The sequence below is a fragment of the Oncorhynchus keta genome, chromosome 25, assembly GCF_023373465.1.
Source record: "Oncorhynchus keta strain PuntledgeMale-10-30-2019 chromosome 25, Oket_V2, whole genome shotgun sequence".
Lineage (NCBI taxonomy): Eukaryota > Metazoa > Chordata > Actinopteri > Salmoniformes > Salmonidae > Oncorhynchus > Oncorhynchus keta.
In genome coordinates, this window is record NC_068445.1 from 2596913 (window position 1) to 2614990 (window position 18078).

At 43.7% G+C, this 18078-nt stretch overlaps 1 protein-coding gene across 9 annotated transcripts in view; it reads right to left on the reverse strand.

Moving 5' to 3' along the window:
- The window catches only part of LOC118358013 (rhotekin-like), a 131752-nt gene that overhangs the window by 23546 nt on the left and 90128 nt on the right, over positions 1-18078 (reverse strand). For 8 of the 9 annotated variants that reach the window (XM_052478493.1, XM_052478492.1, XM_035735365.2 and 5 more), the window contains 3 exons: positions 2196-2410; positions 1944-2005; positions 1161-1214 (listed from right to left, as the gene is read on the reverse strand). In XM_052478493.1, the coding sequence (XP_052334453.1) occupies positions 1161-1214; positions 1944-2005; positions 2196-2410 (331 nt within the window). Of the gene's footprint in view, positions 1-1160; positions 1215-1943; positions 2006-2195; positions 2411-15996; positions 16110-18078 lie in introns of those variants that run through there. The other variant, XM_052478497.1, reaches the window with a different exon arrangement.

Genomic DNA, 18078 nt, shown 5'->3' on the forward strand with positions numbered 1-18078 from the left:
TGGGTAAACTCTCTTAGGCTACAAAACACACGTTTAACGGCAACAAAACAAACGGAATAGAGAAGCTTCGGAACTGAGGGTTGAACACATCCTCATGCACGTCTCCATCACAACCCCACTTTCGTGCAGCTGATGCTGGCTATTTAAGTGGGAATTAAAGGGAAAGCGCCTATTGGAAGGAGCTGCACTGAGACGGTTCAGAAAATTTCAGGGCCGTCACAACACACACACACACACACACACACACACACACACACACACACACACACACACACACATATATATATATATATATATTCCTGTTAATTCCCATATATTCCCGTTAATTCCCACGGAAAGTTTCCACCTCTGAATATTCCCCCAAATCTGCAACCCTAGTAGCAGTCAACATAAACCATACCACAGCTGCAGTAGCACAGCCAAAGACAACAGAAAAAGGGCTGTCTGTGCAGCAGGTTTCTATGCCAGTGGCCATCATCCCAAATGACTCACTGTAGGAATGTCTGCTTGTCAATGAGCTGCATTGTTTCAATAGCTGTATAGTTCTTCAGATCTACAAGTCTTTTTCAAAGAGCAGAACTGTTACGCTTACATGTTCATTACTTCAGTTCTTTTTCTTTAGAGTTCTCTGGTCTAGGATCAGTTCCATATAATGTTATTCATTATGATGTAAAAGGCGAAACGGATCCTAGATCAGCACTCCTATCAGGGCCGGGACGATACCAATACCGCGATACTTGTTTGTATCGTGGCAAGGAAACAAAACAGGAAGCAGCTTTAACTTCTTGAGGAAAAACAGCCCTAATGTTGGAAACAAACACCATTATGTTGTCATCCAGAGTCACATGTATTTATTTTCCAAGCTATAGCAAACAATATTTTTACACAGAGCAGGTTTTATAGGACCAAAGAGTTCTGCTTCGTGTTTTTATTTTAAAAATATTGCGATACTGGTATCGTCCCAGGCCTAACTCTTATACTCTGAGAGGCTTTGTGGGTATGGGCCCAGGTTGAAATAGTTATGTGCACCTGATTTCACACCACTTTAACCACATTCAATTTGATTCACTTCACCTCAGTCAACTCACGTCACAAACTCAGAGCAATGGGTAATATAACAGGATTTGATTCACACCAGTGCTACCACACCGATTCCTCACCTCCTTTGTTCTTGAAGTACTCTGTGTCTTTCCACATGAGTGGGATCCGCAGGTCTGTAATGGCAAAGGACAGTCAGACGACTGAAATCCACCACAAATGTAACATATACACTCGCACAAGCATATACACACGCACGCAAGTACATGCACGCACGCACGTACACACACGGGTCGACCTGTAGAAGACCTCTGACCTATATCCTCCCACCAGGTAGTCACTGTCATACCTGGTGTGTGATCTGTGTGTGCTGAATTTGTGTATGCCCATGCACTGGAGCCACAAGCTGAGAATGGCTTCCTGTCTACTTAGTCAATCAATGATTAATCACAACCTTTGTGTATGCCCTCCAGCTGTGAGCAGTCCCAGACAGATCGACTGTCCTCTTGTCCTCCCACTGAACCAGGGCAGTTCATCATAATTCTTTAATTACTGCTTTCACTGAAACCCCCCGCCCTAATCCTAACCCCCTCCATTCTCTCCCCCTCCACCCCTAACTTAGTCCTCCTTCATTCTACGCCCTGTTTACCCTCATCCCCTACCCCCCCCCCCCGCCCTGACGGACAGCGTCTGCAGGTCGCCATGGACGCGGCCAAGAATGAGGAAATGACACATGGAGTAATAGGGGAGAAGGAGGCAGGGTGTCAGGGCCCGAGGCTGATGAAGAGGGCTAGACGGAGCTCAGCTATTGGGTAGACATGGGGACCCGGTCTCACGCTAGCTGTCTGTTGCAGACTCTCTCGCTCGTTCACATTTGTGCACACACTCACATCACCGGGGCCTACCTGAGATGGCCACCTTACCCTTACAGGGTAGTCTGTCGTCCATGGGCCCTGCATCTGATGATCTAGGAGAGACAGAAATGGGGGGGTGACAGAAATGGGGCGGGGTGAAAACAATGGAATTATAGTTGTAAACCCTAACCGATTGCCAACCCAGACCATATTTAGACATTTACCCTATGGGGATAGTAGCATTTTGGCAGCGATAAGTTCCTATACAGCCAAAAACCCGACTCCCATGCCCTGTCCCTTTACCTTGTGCCATCTGACCTTCGTGCGACCCTCTGCATGACCTGGGCCTCCTTCATCCTCTGCAGCTCTGACATGTAGGCCATGATGCGGGTGTTGCAGGTGAGCAGGCTCTTGGCTGCCTCCAGGGCCTGGTCTCTCTGGGAGCACGCAGCCAATAGCTTACAGGCCCCGTCACGCATCCGGATCTCATGGTCTATCTTCTTCTGGATGTCACTGTCCTACACACACACACACACACACACACACACACACACAGAGAGAGACAGACAGAGAGAGAGGTTAGAGATGGTGCTGACTGGAACAGGTTTGGTCTTCGAGTGTGGAGTGAGACTAAGAAGAGGGACATTTTATTTATAATGTAAGACAATGACTGAGTAAGAGTGTGTGTTATGTGCCATGTCTGTGTGTATGAGAGAGAAAGAGAGGGCAAAAGTGTGTGTAGGCCAGATGAAGCCCTCTCATGGGCCCATTAGTGGGTCATGCCCTTGAAAGCATTCTGGTGTCTCTGAGGTGAAGAGTCAGTCGGTTGGGGCACAGAGGCTAGTCAGGCAGAAGCTGTAAATATGCCCTTGTGCCCTTCTGTGCCCCCGGCACGCAGACACGAAGATGCTGAATCATTTAACACCTTCCTGCGTGCACAGCACACACACCCTTTGGGAGCAGCTCACCCAGAAGGGCGTAGCGAGTGGAACTGTCAAAACAGTGGAGCCCTGTATTCCACCATGAGAGACGCCAGACATTAACACCCAGACACACCCCTCAGTCAACAACATGTGAATCTGATGTGGCTTATCTAGGACAAGGAGTCTAAAGTACGGTTGATCATGAAGAGACGAGATGGAGAGAGAGAGAGAGACACTTAGAAGATGCAACACTCAACATGGTTTAACAGAGGCTAAATCACTGCAACACACTTCATGACGCCAGCAGAATGCCAACACAGAGATGAAGAGAAAGAGCAACATAAAAATGGAGGACAAAGCAAGCAGGAAAGAGACGAGACAAAGAAATAGGTGAAAACACAAATGGGACTGGTCTCTTCGCATGTTTCATTTTGAACTGAGGATCCCCCATAGCATTTATTCTACCTCTCTCGGGTTTTGGAATTAGTCCCAGCTACTGACCTCCCCTGTTGCTATGACAACCACCCACATCTCATCTGCTACTTTGTGTCCAATTAAACATGTTTAATACGAACACACACACGCGCGCTTCTGCCTCTCACACTCAATCTCTTTGTTATACCACTCCAAAGTGATAACGGTCTTACAGACCTCCCTCTCCACTGTATTTTCCACTGGATGTCATAAGGTGAATGCACCAATTTGTAAGTCGCTCTGGATAAGAGCGTCTGCTAAATGACTTAAATGTAAATGTATTTTATTCTCCCCGCCTTCAGTCTCTCTCACGCCATTTTTCACGCCACGGTCTTCAAATAGCCTCGCTCTCTTCTCCTCCCATCCATCCCAAACAGAGCACTGCAAAAGGGCAGTGGGGTGGATGGGAGTGAATGTGGCTTGGACTCATTTGCCTACATGTGGAGTCATTTTGGCTCTTTGGATCCAGTGCTGTTATGCATTCTGGCCCACAGCTCTCTTGTGGCAGTAACAGAGACAACAGGGTTGTATAGTGTAAACTAATATGCCCTTTGAACAAATAGCACAGCTTAGGACAAAACCACACTGGCTTGACATGGTGGGGAACACTAAATACACTAACAGCTCTAAATCAAACACATCCAAATATATTGTCCTCCAGCCAAACCAAGCAGGGTAAAGCTGTGGGCCTACACCAATATTATTTTAATACAGCCATTTTGGGCCAAGAGTACAGTAATACATTATCATCAATTCAAAATCATCTCCAAAAACAATTACATCATTTAATGTTCAAAGGGGTTCTAAAGTCTAACAGATTTCTCCCTATGGAATACTGTCAGACCAACATGTTTAAGTCTGATAAAGAACATTTACATTGTTAAAGAGGGGACTGAGGATGCTACCCTGACCCTTGGTGAATATGACAGCTAGTCACTATTAACATGCAAAATCATATGCACAAATTGTTTTCATTGATTTTAGTTCAGCTTTCAATACAAATAAACACATTGCTGAAACGACTACTGGACCTGAATGTCACCGGAGGCCTCGCAGGTTGGACTGAACTGACCAGCCACAGAGGGTTCTCATTAAAATGGAGTCCTCTCTGATAAACTGACCCTGAACAAGGGGGTGACCCAGGGGTGTGTGCTTTCACAGTTGTTGTTCTCCATCTACACTAACGAGATGAAGATCCGAGGAAACAACGTGAGGTTTTTGAAGTACACGGATGACACAGCATCTTAAGAAAAGAATCCCTTCAGAGCCATGTCAGATGGGGACAGCTTTTTAAAAAATATATTTTTAATTTAATTAATCTTTTTAAATCGGGCCAATAACCTTCAAGAATGGTGACGGTCAAGAGCCACATCAATGTGGACGAGACAAAGGAGCTGATCATCAATGGTTACAACCTGCCAATGTCCCAACCACTCTCTCTGAACGATCAACCAGTGGAGGTGGTTGACCGTTTCAAATACCTAGGGGACACAAATTGATGACAAGCTGAGTTTTACAGAGAATGCAAACAAATGTTTATTTATTTTTAAAGCAAGCTTGCGTGTGTTTTCAAGTCAGGAAATTGAAGGGATTTGGGGTTCAGCCAGGATGTTCTGGAGAGGATGTACCGCAGTCTGGTGGAGAGCATCCTCACGTTCAATATGACAGTCAGGTATGGCAATCTGAGTGCGAGGAGCAAAAGCAAACTGCCCAGAATAGTAAACACAGCCAGCAAAGAAATTGGTCAGCCAGAGGCACAGTTGAGCAGTCTGTTCCACAAAACAGCCAAAAAAGGAAGGCACTGGCTACCATAGGCGATCCCTCCCACCCTCTACACCCTCAGTTCGAGAGGCTTCCTTCAGGCCGGTGCTTCAGAATGCCCATGGCTAAGAAGAAGGTTTTAAAACAATTAGTTCCTTGTGCTGTTGGACTACTAAATGCAACGTAAATTGTATATTGGTCTATGGACCTATCTATTTGAACAGTGCAGTTGGGGCAGCGGTCAGGTGGGAGTAAACATACCAATGACCTATATAGTTTTTAGTCTATGCGGTATGATGGACTGTTTTAAAATGTGTGACGTGAGAATGTATCCTTTCAATGTAAGGTGATGCCAAAGAAAAAATGTCCATTCTGGATTGCCAAAGTTTTATTATATTCTATTAAAGATGCCTGTGCTATATATATATATACAATGTTAGAGGTAAACGCAAGAGCAGAGCTGACATGAAATGAAGACCGCATCAATATACCTTCATCTTCCTATAAGCTTTTGAACAAAGAGGGAAAGGAGAACAGCACTACAGAAGGAATTTTCGGCAGCAGTGTGCGTGTTTGTGTTCTTTTATGTCAGTTTGTGTAGTCAAAGTGTGTGTATAAGAGTGTGTTTGTGTGTGTATAGATACAGGGAGGAAAGTAAATTGAGTTGTACCCCGTAGGACCAAAGCAGGAAGTGTACCCATGTACACTACCGGTCAAAAGTTTGAACACTACTCATTCAAGGGTTTTTCTTTATTTTGACTATTTTCTACATCAAAACTATGAAATAACACATATGGAATCATGTACTAAACAAACAAAAAAAAGTGTTAAATAAGATTATATTTTATATTTGAGATTCTTCAAATGGACACCTTTTGCCTTGATGACAGCTTTGCACACTTAGCATTCTCTCAACCAGCTTCACCTGGAATGCTTTTCCAACAGTCTTGAAGGAGGGCATAACAGGATTTCTTTTAAGCGTCCAGATTAGTGTCCCGCTCCTTGAAAGCAGCAGCTCTAGCCTTTAGCTCAGTGCAGATGTTGCCTGCAATCCATGACTTCTGGTTGGATATGTATGTACAGTCAATGTGGGGACGATGTAGTCAATGCACTGAGGGACTGAGGTGGTATATTCCTCAATGCCATTGGATGAATCCCGGAACATATTCCAGTCTGTGCTAGCAGAATCGGCCTGTAGCGTAGCATCCGCATCATCTGACCACTTCCGTATTGAGCGAGTCACTGGTACTTTCTGCTTTAATTTTTGCTTGTAAGCAGGAGTCAGGAAGATAGAATTATGGTCAGATTTGGCAAATGGAGGGCGATGGAGAGCTTCATATCCATCTCTTGTGGCACATGGTGACATGCTGGTAGAAATTTGCTTTTAAATTTGCCGGCATTAAAATTCCCGGCAACTAGGAGCGCTGCTTCTGGATGAGCATTTTCCTGTTTGCTTATGGCCGTATACAGCTCGTTGAGTGCGGTCTTAGTGCCAGCATTGGGTTATGGTGGTAAATAGACTGCTACGAATAGATGAGAACTTAAGACGTTGGGCACCAGCAGTTGACAAATGCACACACCCCTGCCCCTCGTCTTCCCAGACGTAGCTGCTCTGTCCTGCCGATGCACGGAGAAGCCAGCCAGCTCTATAGTATCCATGTCGTCGTTTAGCCACGTATCGGTGAAACATAAGATATGACCGTTTTTAAATGTCCCGTCGATAGGATAGTCTTAAATTGTAGATTGTCCAGTTTATTTCCCAATGATTGCACGTTGGCCAATAATAAGCAGGGTTGTGGTGGTTTACCTACTTGTCGTCAAATTCTTACAAGGCACCCCACCCTCCTCCCCCTTTTTCTTCACACGGATGACTGAGATTTGAGTCTTGTCTCGACAAAGCAGCATTTCCTTCACATTGGACTCATTTAAGAAAAAAATCTTTGTCCAGTTCGAGGTGAGAAAATTGTTGTTCTGTTGTCGAGAACCACTGTTCGATCATAAGAGACGATAGCAGCAACATTATGAACAAAATTAGTTGCAAAATGCAAAAAAACGAACAGTTGGTTAAGAGCCCGTAAAACAGCAGCAATCCCTCTGGCGCCATTATCAATCAAATTGCCTGGGTTATCATTGTATCAAATCAGACGGCGTCACTCCTCTGCCTCACTTGTCCATGAACCGATCGGTTTCGTAGGACGTGGAACTCATATTCAAATTTGAATAATCAGCATCCTTCATACAAAACATGAAAAGATACAGTAGTCCCTCATATCACTGCGCTCTTGTATGACTCTTCATGAAATAGGCAGAATAACTAGCTAGCTAAATTATTACAAACATTGTGACAGTGATCTAATATTTGCAATTGTGAGAAAATAAAAAACAAACTAGTGGCTATCTCCTGCACAAATTTTGTTCAAGGACCTGGGTCGCCAATGCAGTGACTTGATCAGCTTTGTAGCCAACTGTTGTAGCTAGCTAGCTTACTGACATCGCCAGCTCTTCCTTCACTGACATAAAAAGCTTGCCTAGCATGTTTAAATTAACGTAAACTCACCCCATTCTGTACAAATGTGCCACAATCTCAACATTCAAACGAGGCTACAAAGAAAACTAATGGGACTGTAGCGACTGTGTTGACTTCAAAATATGGGGTGTGAACTACGTTTCTATTCAAGCGTTGATCGACATGGTAATGGCTCTATAGTATTGGAGAAAAGTTGAAAGAAACGGACCCTCCGTTACATCCTGAAGCGTCATGCCGTAACGTACAGCACGCATAAAGCAACTATTTCTGTCTTACAATCTCTCCAACAGGTGTAGCACTTCTTTCATCGTTTAAAAAAAACAAGAAATGGACAGTGATGGGTAATTTTTTGCATCGTCACTGTAAGCGATCATGACTCTCAATGCCGCTGTTTACTTCTGAAGATAACTTTAGCACCGCCCTAAAAACCCGATTCAAATTCGACACAAACCTTCAAATAGGTATGTAATGACACATTATATAAACTCTTCAGTGTTTTATTTACATTTAAGGTGATAAGTTGGACAGATAGAGTGGGAAGAAAAAAAAAATCACACAATATCTCTCCTTCTCACTATCACAAATTAGTTTAGCTTCCCCACCCGCCATTTTTAAAAAGACCTGACGGGGCTCATTGTCTTCTTGAATTATGCAGAAACGGGCAGCGTTTAGGTCATGTAATTGATTCTGTTGGAAAGGGGAGAAATTGTGCTTTACAATGGTATTGACATTACAGTTGATTTGGAAGATTTACGTTTTTGGGGCGCTAAAATAAGGGCAATTGTACGGACCAAGGCGATGTTACCCTTAATTTGTAAACATGCAGGCCCACAATTAAGAGGAACTGATTATCAGAACTCAGTTCGTAGATCGGCATGTTTCTCCGCGGTCATATTGTTGGGTCAGCTGAGCACAGCAGCTGACTCGGGAGGTTATGGCAAAAGAGCAGCTGCTTCATGAAAACTCATAATAATGTAAGCATTAGCACTACTCGCTACAGTAGCTTGCTAGCTAGCTTTTGTTGGAAGATTCAACATCGTGTGTGTGCAGCATTAAGTAGGTAGCTGGTTGGTTAGCAGCATCGTTGCAATCAAAGATGATTTTTGTGACTGGCTCAGCTGTTGGACAAATTCATGCTAGCTTTCATGCCCATTCAAACGTCATGAATACTGCTCACTGACTATGTTTCCATCTTCCATTTTTATGCGAGTAAAGTCGTATCAAAGTCGTATTTAAAAATGACAGCTTTGAAATAAACAGGAAGTTTCGGTATAATTTACAACATGGGATCTTTTTGTGTCGGTAAATGGCAGTGGAAACGTCTATGTGCAAATGTTGATACAATAACCATCATATCGAAGTAAACTTGGAGTTACACAATGATATGTTGTGTAGTCCTCCCACTACAACTCGGGAAACCATGTAGTTTATTAGGCTACAGATGAAATAACTTGAACGGTGATCTTATGTTAAGGGAATTTATCAATAATGACTAATTATGTATACATTTCAATCAGGACTGACTAATCAGAATACTATTATGTTACTGTATATGTATGAATTTCCTTTTTAATCCTAGTACTGAATATAAATGTGTGTAAATATAATCAAGAATTAGAACAATGACTGTCTGTACCTTGGTAGAAATTAATGAACTTATAGCCAGACTGGCTAGACGGCTTATCTACACAGGCTGGCCTTGGTTCGGTCATAAATTATCTTAATAGGGAGAGACGATGTGAGAACCATACAGCCATCGTACTGGAGCGGAGATGAGACGGGCTAGTACTGAAACTAATGACGTAATTTTCAGTTTATAACCTGTGGTAAAATGTATAATGGGCAGTTACTCTCGTGAATAAATGCTGCCGATTTACTTTAAGACTCGGCTCTGTCCATTTTATCCAAATAAGAGTCATACAAATTCTTATGAATTGACAGTGTTTCATTTTAATTGGGTATTAAAACAGACGAATTTAATTCCTGCAACATCTTGATGCTCCTTTCAAATAAATATCTAGGGTTTTATTCTGGTGACATGATGATCAATGCTTGACTGCGGTTTAACAAATACAAATATTTTCGCTCTTATACAGTACATAATTATATCATCATGTAGCCTACCCGCTAGTGTAACGGATTTGAAACTGCTAGCTAGTTAGCAGTGGTGCGCGCTAAATAGCGTTTCAATCGGTGACGTCACTTGCTCTGAGACCTTGAAGTAGTGGTTCCCCTTGCTCTGCAAGGGCCGTGGCTTTTGTGGAGCGATGGGTAACGATGCTTCGTGGGTGACTGTTGTTGATGTGAGGGGACGGTCTAAAGTTATACTGTTACACTAGGGCTGGGCGATAAATCAATAGCAATAATTAGAGGTAATTACTTCCCTCAATAACGATATAAAACGTTCAGATTAATTTTAGATAATGTCGATATAGAATATTTAGGTACAGCAGTCCATTTCACCTCTTACGCAGCAGGAACGTGCGGAGAAGTGACAATATGCACATGGACAGGTATACGCGCACTAAAAACCGCTTAGTGATGGAGTAGCCACTATTAACCACGAAAAATGAGTGATGTAGGCGAAAACAGTGGCAGTGATAGCCATGGAGAAGGAGCAGAAACTAACGAAGAAATTATTGATAAAAAGGGTTAAACTCTTTCAGTATTTTGGAAGTGGTTTGGCTTTTTGAAGTCCGACAAAGAGCAAAGCAATGTTCGGTGGAAATTGTGCCGTAGACCGGTGGCTACGAAGTCTGGTAAATACGACAAAAACCTTTTTCAACATCTGAAGCAAAAATCACTCTTTGGAACATGGAAGCAGTTTGAGTTTGCGCCACGCTATTGATCAACGCCCCTCAAGCACCAGCCAATCTAGGGATGTTTGCCCGAAGTAGTCAACACTGACAGCGTTTATGCCCTAAAAGCAAAAAGACATCACAAATGCTATCATGCATTGCATTGCTTAGGACATGCTACCAATTAGCACAGTCGAAAAGGAATGTTTCAAGAGGCTTATCAATTTAATTGACCCCAGGTATGTGCTCCCTGGCCGCAAACATGGAACAATTTTCCTTAAAGTATAATTTTGTGTAGCTCACATCATTACATTTTTAAAAATTAACTAGTTAAGTCCGTTAAGAACAACTTATATTTACAATGGCAGACTAATCGGGGCATAGTGGGTTAACTACCTTGATCAGGGGTATAATGACAGATTTTTAACTTGTCAGGGCTGGCCCAATGCTCTTACCACTAGGCTACGTGCGGAGAAGTTTGTTCAGGCATTCTTAAGTCTGAAGCAGATATGCACCCTTTAAAACATTGTTTGATTAATATCCTGATAATTGTCGTTATCGAATGAAAAAATATATATATATATCGTGACCATTTATTTGCCATATCGCCCACCCCTACTACCCGCACAACTTATCCACACAGGATCTGCGAGCTGTTAGAGCACACATGCCAAAACCAGAGTAGGCATATGTACTACAGTTTTTGTGACAAAACTAATCGATAGAGTTGAGACATACAACTTTAAGTTTAATGTACCGAATAAAATCTAAGCGAAAAATAACATTTTGGGCGCACTACGTCACACATTTTTATTCGGAACAAGTTTGTTTGATGGAAACACTTTCTTTACATGGATTTATGAATATTCTCATTAAAGTATGTCGCCATGCAGATGGAAACCTAGCAACTGAAGCACAATAATCTTTAGCTAGATGTAAAATGGGGCGACTAAGACTCCAAGACCAAAAAAACATCAACATTATTGACATTTGTTTTAGCTTAGGTGAATTCAAATCAGTTTTGAGGAGGAAATGTTCCAAATGTCATGGCAGCCCATCGTAGCCGGACAACTTTGGATCTGATGATGATGGAATCAAAGCGCTATCTGATGTAAAACAATGCACGGTTAAAGGTTCCAAGCCCATTCTAATCATTCTACTTCTATGCCTGCTGCATGTATGAGGGACGATGCATAGGCAACCGAATACTCGTTCGCTACAACCCCGTGCTTGTTTCAGCAAGGAGCAACAACGTTCCATCACGTAAAGAGTCCATGTTACCGTAGAAACGGACTCAACTGCACAAAATGTCCGGCCGTCCTGTCTTCAGTTTTTCGCCCCCCCCCCCCCAAAAAGGGAACGTAAGATGTTTAAGATGATTATTTTAATGACAGTCTTCATCCATAACCATTGGTTGTACGGCAATAGTGCCACCCCTGTGTGTGTGTGTGTGTATGACTATGTAGCACACACCAGTGAACCTGCGGATCTAGCCCATGTGTAGTACAGGAGCTGTGCTGCTGCCCTACATGCCAGTCGGGTTCACTGTACTTATAGAGATGAAATTAGCAGCCTTCTCCTCCGGGGCTTTCCCAAAATGAGACGTTCAACCTAGTTCTGTTATTAATCCCACTCCGTGCCAATGCCTGACACACACACACACACACACACAAATGCACACAGCAAAACATGGTCAAGCTCTCCTCTGGCATTCTAACAGGGATAAGGTATGTCTGAGGAGTGTGATGAAGTCTGATATCTACAGTACACACCATATCTAAAACTGTGATGCAATTGTTTTCCCTCGCTACGGTTCCTAATATAAAAACAGCTTTATCTCATTACAAGCGGAGGCTGAATGCACAAAGGACAATATAATACACACAAAAAGAGCACACCTAGCACCGCCAAACAGACACAGTTATTTTCAGACCACCCCATTTGTATGTCTGGTGCCAATACAGTGCCCCATGCCAGGGTGCCCGTCAGTGGCAGTGAGAGCGAGTGCAAGATGGGAGTATGTTGGATGTGAGACAGTGAAAAAGAGCGAGAAGATGGAAGGGTGAGGGGGCAGCGGGGTTACAGGGACCAGCCTGTTCCCAGGTAATGAAGCGCGAGTTTCGAAAATTTGCCCAGATTGGAATAATTGAGGGAGATGGAATCTTCTGGTCTGTCTGTCTGTGAGGCGTAGAGGGACAGACAGGAGACACATGGATGTGTGTGTGTGCTGGTGATCCCCTGGTGTAAGTAGAGTGTTGGCAGCCTCTCTGTGATCAGTGTGTTGCGTTGGGCCTGGGTCATCACACTGGGGATTTCACACGGCCTTGTTTACATTGTGTTGTTCTGCTTGGTTAGGCTTCCTCTCTGACCCCTGAACCCTACCCAGGATCATGGACTATGGACTCGCCAACCCCAGATGGAAGGATAGTTCAACAGCATCAGTTCAGGAGCAGGCACAGTGTGGGAGCTTCTAGTCTGCTATTGATGTGATTGACAGTTCAACACATGAACCACATGTGTGTGTTAGGCTTGGGCAGTGTACCGTATACCTGGGTATTTGGAAAAATGTCATGGGATGGTTTTTCACTACCGTCAATACTATCTTTGTTTTCCAATAAATGTGAATATTTGTAGCTACTTTAGTTAAAGGGAAAAGGGGGGATACCTAGTCAGTTGTACAACTGAATGCATTCAACTGAAATGTGTCTTCCGGCATTTAACCCAACTCCTCTGAATCAGAGAGGTGCCGGGGGAGCTGCCAAATACCTGCAGTCAACTTGTGCAAAACGTTAGGAGATAAAGCAGATCGAGTTCTTCATTTTACCCGTCACATTATGAAGTTTACCGTAGTTCCCCAGAAGAGTTGAGCCAGTCATGTGTTCGTTGGAAAGAGCACAACAAGAAAAAGAGTGAGCTGGTGAGTCAATAGCATTGTAAAATCGGCGAGTCTCTGTTGTGCGGCACACAAGGTGAGGAAGTTACACTTGTATGCAATTCACTACTAAATGTTTGCCATCAGATATCTTATAACGTCTTTCTGCCGTGTTTTAGAAGTTAAACAGCTGCCATTTTTCCCCTGTGCTAAAAAAAAAACTAGTTTTCCCCCTCCTATCTTCTCCCCTCTGCTCAACTTTGTTGAGCAACTTTGTTCATTTGCACAATTTCTCTCGTTCACTTCCGCTTGTAAATGTCCACGCTCACCAGAAATGGCATCCGGTAGCTACTAGCTCCCGCTTTATGAGCCGGACTTGCCAGTCTTTGCAATTAGTTTGTTCGTTTTTGCTCGTTAGCATTTAGCTAACAGCGTCCGTGTGATTTTTGCTATTATTTGCCTTCTGGTAATAGAGGCCCAATTAGATTGCGTTTTTAGCGCCCCCGTGTGTGCTGTGCTGGTAATACAGTCAATATTAGAAGAACTGTATGAAAATCTAGATCCCGCCCAAGCCTAGTGTGTGTGCATGCGTCTTTATGTGTGTGTGTTTATGTGTGAATGTAGTAGAGAGGTGGAAATAGAAAGGTTGTGTTTGTTTGTGAGCCTACAGTGTCAGCGCGTCTTTAAATTTGTGACAGGGGACACGTGTTCGCGGGAGGAAATCCAGGCCCGCTGCAGAGCCCAGACGGCTCAACCAGAATAAAGACTAGTACTGTAAGGTCACTTCCTGCCCTTGCTGCCCGAGTATCCTGTCTGTCACATAAGCGCCGACTGACTACTTAGAGCAGCTGAGATTACCAAGGAGAGAGAGCAAAGAGGTAAAGACAGTGAGAACAATGGAAAGAGGAGTGACAGCAGGGAAAGCAGCACCAGTATCAAGAGCCTAACCCACGGCTGTAGGGGGAGGGTTACCTTTATTATAGAGTTCATCACAGAGGCACGGGACCGGAGAGGTGTGGAAGAGACCCCTCCACTATGAGCTACATAGACATCCTCATTCGCTGACCATCTGCACCAATCAGCATAGAGTAAATAAGCAGCCCTCTTTAAAATACTTTAGGGTTCATTTTCCCCACTGCACAATCTTTCATTGACACCCAAAGGAACACACACACACACAGATTCTCACACACAGACAAACACCATACACACAGTGAGCCGAATTCCTGACCACTCCCATTCATCAGGGTTTTAGTGACCAAAGCTAGCTGGCTTTTAATTTGTCAGCCACAACTATGTGCCTGCCCACTCCACCCAAATCCCTTCCTCTTTCTTCCTCTTCTGCTTTCCCTTGCTCCCTCTCTCCCACACCCGGGGCATGTCTGCGGTGGACGGAGGGAGGGGCAGGGCCTGGAGAGGCCCAAGGGAGCTGTGGGATGTGGTCACGAGGGGCGAGAGGAACGTACATCAGCAGACTGTCATTAACACACAAAAAGCATGGGCCCTGTGTCTCTCTCATTCAGTCACAATCACAAATGCACACAGTCACACACTATAATTTCATGACATGCACAAAAACAGCCTCAGACTTGTGTCTGTCTATCCATCCTGCACACAAAGATAGACATAGCCTATGCTAACACATACACTACAGAGGCAAACAAACAAACAGGTTCCACCAAATGAAAATATACAACACAAACACTAAATGAACCCAAATAAATATCTTGATCAGGTGTAGGGCATACTGTAGTGGTTTGGTTCTGGTACCGGGGATTAGGAGGCAAGGCACTGGATGGGGTGTTAGCCTGCCTCCATTAATGAGAGCGAGACGGTCACAAAGCGGTCCAACCATGGTCCGGGCCAAGGCGCATACTTCTCCCCTCCACAGGCTACTGCCAGAGCTCTGATGTCACCAGGGCCCGAATGGACTCTGCACTTTCTGATGGTGGAAAGCCAGAGGCCTTTGTTCCAATACATATAGAACTGAACACAACCATCAAATGTATTCAAATTTATTCACAAACAATAGACTGTTATAGTTCTACGTGGTGCAGTGTGTGTGTGTGCACGCATGTTTGTCTGGGGGGAGTATGATATGCAGTGTGTGACCGTGTCACTCTGCAGCCAGCTGTTCTCACACAAAGGCGCAGAGTGTTCCAGTGCAGCTGAGCCCCAGCTCGGAGGGGGGGGGGGGGGCGGTGTGTGTATGGTATGTGGAGCTGAGCTACAAGCCTAGGGTTTTCACATAGCACTGTTCATCCTTTGAAAAAGAGTATTTTGCTAGCTGGGGGGTGGGATTCATGGTGGTGTTGGTGGATGTGTGTGTAGGGCAGGGTTTCCGTTAGCCGGTAATAGCTAGTAATAGCCTGCTTTCGGCTGAAGACGACGAATACATTTGGCTTCAGCCAACCGTCCAGAAGAAGAGGAAGAAAATCCCATTGCGAAATAATGCTTTTTTTTTTGCCTATTCATTGATGGAAATACCAGTCGATGGAAATACATTCGACTGGTCATGCTTATTAAATTGGCGCGTGTGTACCGTATCTTTCTTCTGCAACTTATTTATCACACCAGTACAGCATACACATACAGAGCCTTTGAGCAGACAACCAGGATCTCAAACAGAAAATGCATAGGCAATGGAAGGCCGGCTTCATCAGCACAGTCACACAACATTTTGAAAATGGACACATTTAAATTGTTTGAAACCAGAACGTTTAGATACATGTCATGAGGAATGTCTTACCTTGCTTCAAAGTAGCCAAAATCAGACCATATCCGTGGAGGCAATTATTTTATTTCAACTATCTTTCATTGTCCAGTAGCCAAAGACACAATCCTGGTCATATTAGTAACCGATGCTAGTTGTTGCACATTAGATCTCCTGTTTTTCTAACGGATATTTTAATCTCTGTCACATGAAGGTCCCTTGGGCTGCCGAGTGGCGCAGCGGTCTAAGGCACTGCATCTCAGTGCTCGAGGAGTCACTAGAGACACCCATCAGCTTTCTATAGCCTAGACCTACTATATTTCGCAACTTTCCTAATGTTAAGCACATTGCTTCTCTTTAAAACAAGAATATAGCCTACCTGGCTGGCATGAAAATTAACCAGTGAAAAGTGTCCTCCATTCGCTATTTAAGTGCATAGACAACATGTATTTTCTTCCACTGCTCCTGTTGAGACTGGTGCATAGAAATGGTCCATTCTAATTAAAAATCAATTTCACACACATATTATTTAGTATACAGTAACAATCAAAAGTATGGAAACACCTACATGACCTTCATATCTTAAAATGAAGATTGACTTTGCTTATTTTAGCTGTTCATGCCATAATATGGACTTTTACCAAATAGGGCTCTCTTCTGTATACCACCCCTACCTTGACACAAAACAACTGATTGGCTCAAACGCACTAAGGAAATAAATTCCACAAATGACCTTTGAGAAGGCACACCTGCTAATTGAAATGCATTCCAGGTGAATACCTCATTAAGCTGGTTGAGAGAACGACAAGTGTGTGCAAAGCGGTCATCAAGGCAAAGGGTGGCTACTTTGAAGAATTTCAAAAATAAAATATATTTTGATTTGTTTAACACTTTTTTGGTTACTACATGATTCAGTGTGTTATTTCATAGTTTGTCTTCACTATTATTCTACAATGTAGAGAATAGTAAAAAGAAAACCCCTGAAATGAGTAGGTGTGTCCAAAGTGACTGGCACTGTATGTAAATACAAGATTAAATCAAGAACAGTGTGATGGTGACAATATTAGCCTATCGCTTGTGAATGATGCCCAACTTTTTCAATTCAGTCTCACACCTCATGTAAAGTCGTGGCCAAAATTTGAGAATGACACATTAATTTTCACAGAGTCTGCTGCCTCAGTTTGTATGATGGCAATTTGCATATACTCCAGAATGTTATCAAGAGTGATCAGATGAATTGCAATTAATTGCAAAGTCCCTCTTTTCCATGCAAATGAACTGAATCCCCCCCCAAATATTTCCACTGCATTTCAGCCCTGCCACAAAAGGACCAACTGACATGTCAATGATTCTCTCATTAACACAGGTGTGAGTGTTGACGAGGACAAGGCTGGAGATCACTCTGTCATGCTGATTGAGTTCGAATAACAGACTGGAAGCTTCAAAAGGAGGGTGGTGCTTGGAATCATTGTTCTTCCTCTGTCAAGCATGGTTACCTGCAAGGAAACACGTGCCGTCATCATTGCTCTGCACAAAAAGGGCTTCACAGGCAAGGATATTGCTGCTAAAGTTGATTCAGCTGCGGGATCGAGGCACCCCCAGTACAGAGCTTGCTCAGGAATGGCAGCAGGCAGGTGTGAGTGCATCTGCACACACAGTGAGGCAAAGACTTTTGGAGGCTGGCCTGGTATCAAGAAGGGCAGCAAAAAAGCTACTTCTCTCCAGGAAAAACATCAGGGACAGACTGATATTCTGCAAAAGGTACAGGGATTGGACTGCTGAGGACTGGGGTAAAGTCATTTTTTCTGATGAATCCCCTTTCCGATTGTTTGGGGCATCTGGAAAAAAGCTTGTCCAGAGAAGACAAGTTGAGCGCTACCATCAGTCCTGTGTCATGCCAACAGTAAGGCATCCTGAGACCATTCATGTGTAGGGTTGCTTCTCAGCCAAGGGAGTGGGCTCACTCACAATTTTTCGTAAAGAACACAGCCATGAATAAAGAATGGTACAACACATCCTCCGAGAGCAACTTCTCCCAACCATCCAGGAACAGTTTGGTGACGAACAATGCCTTTCCAGCATGACGGGGCACCTTGCCATTAGGCAAATGTGATAACT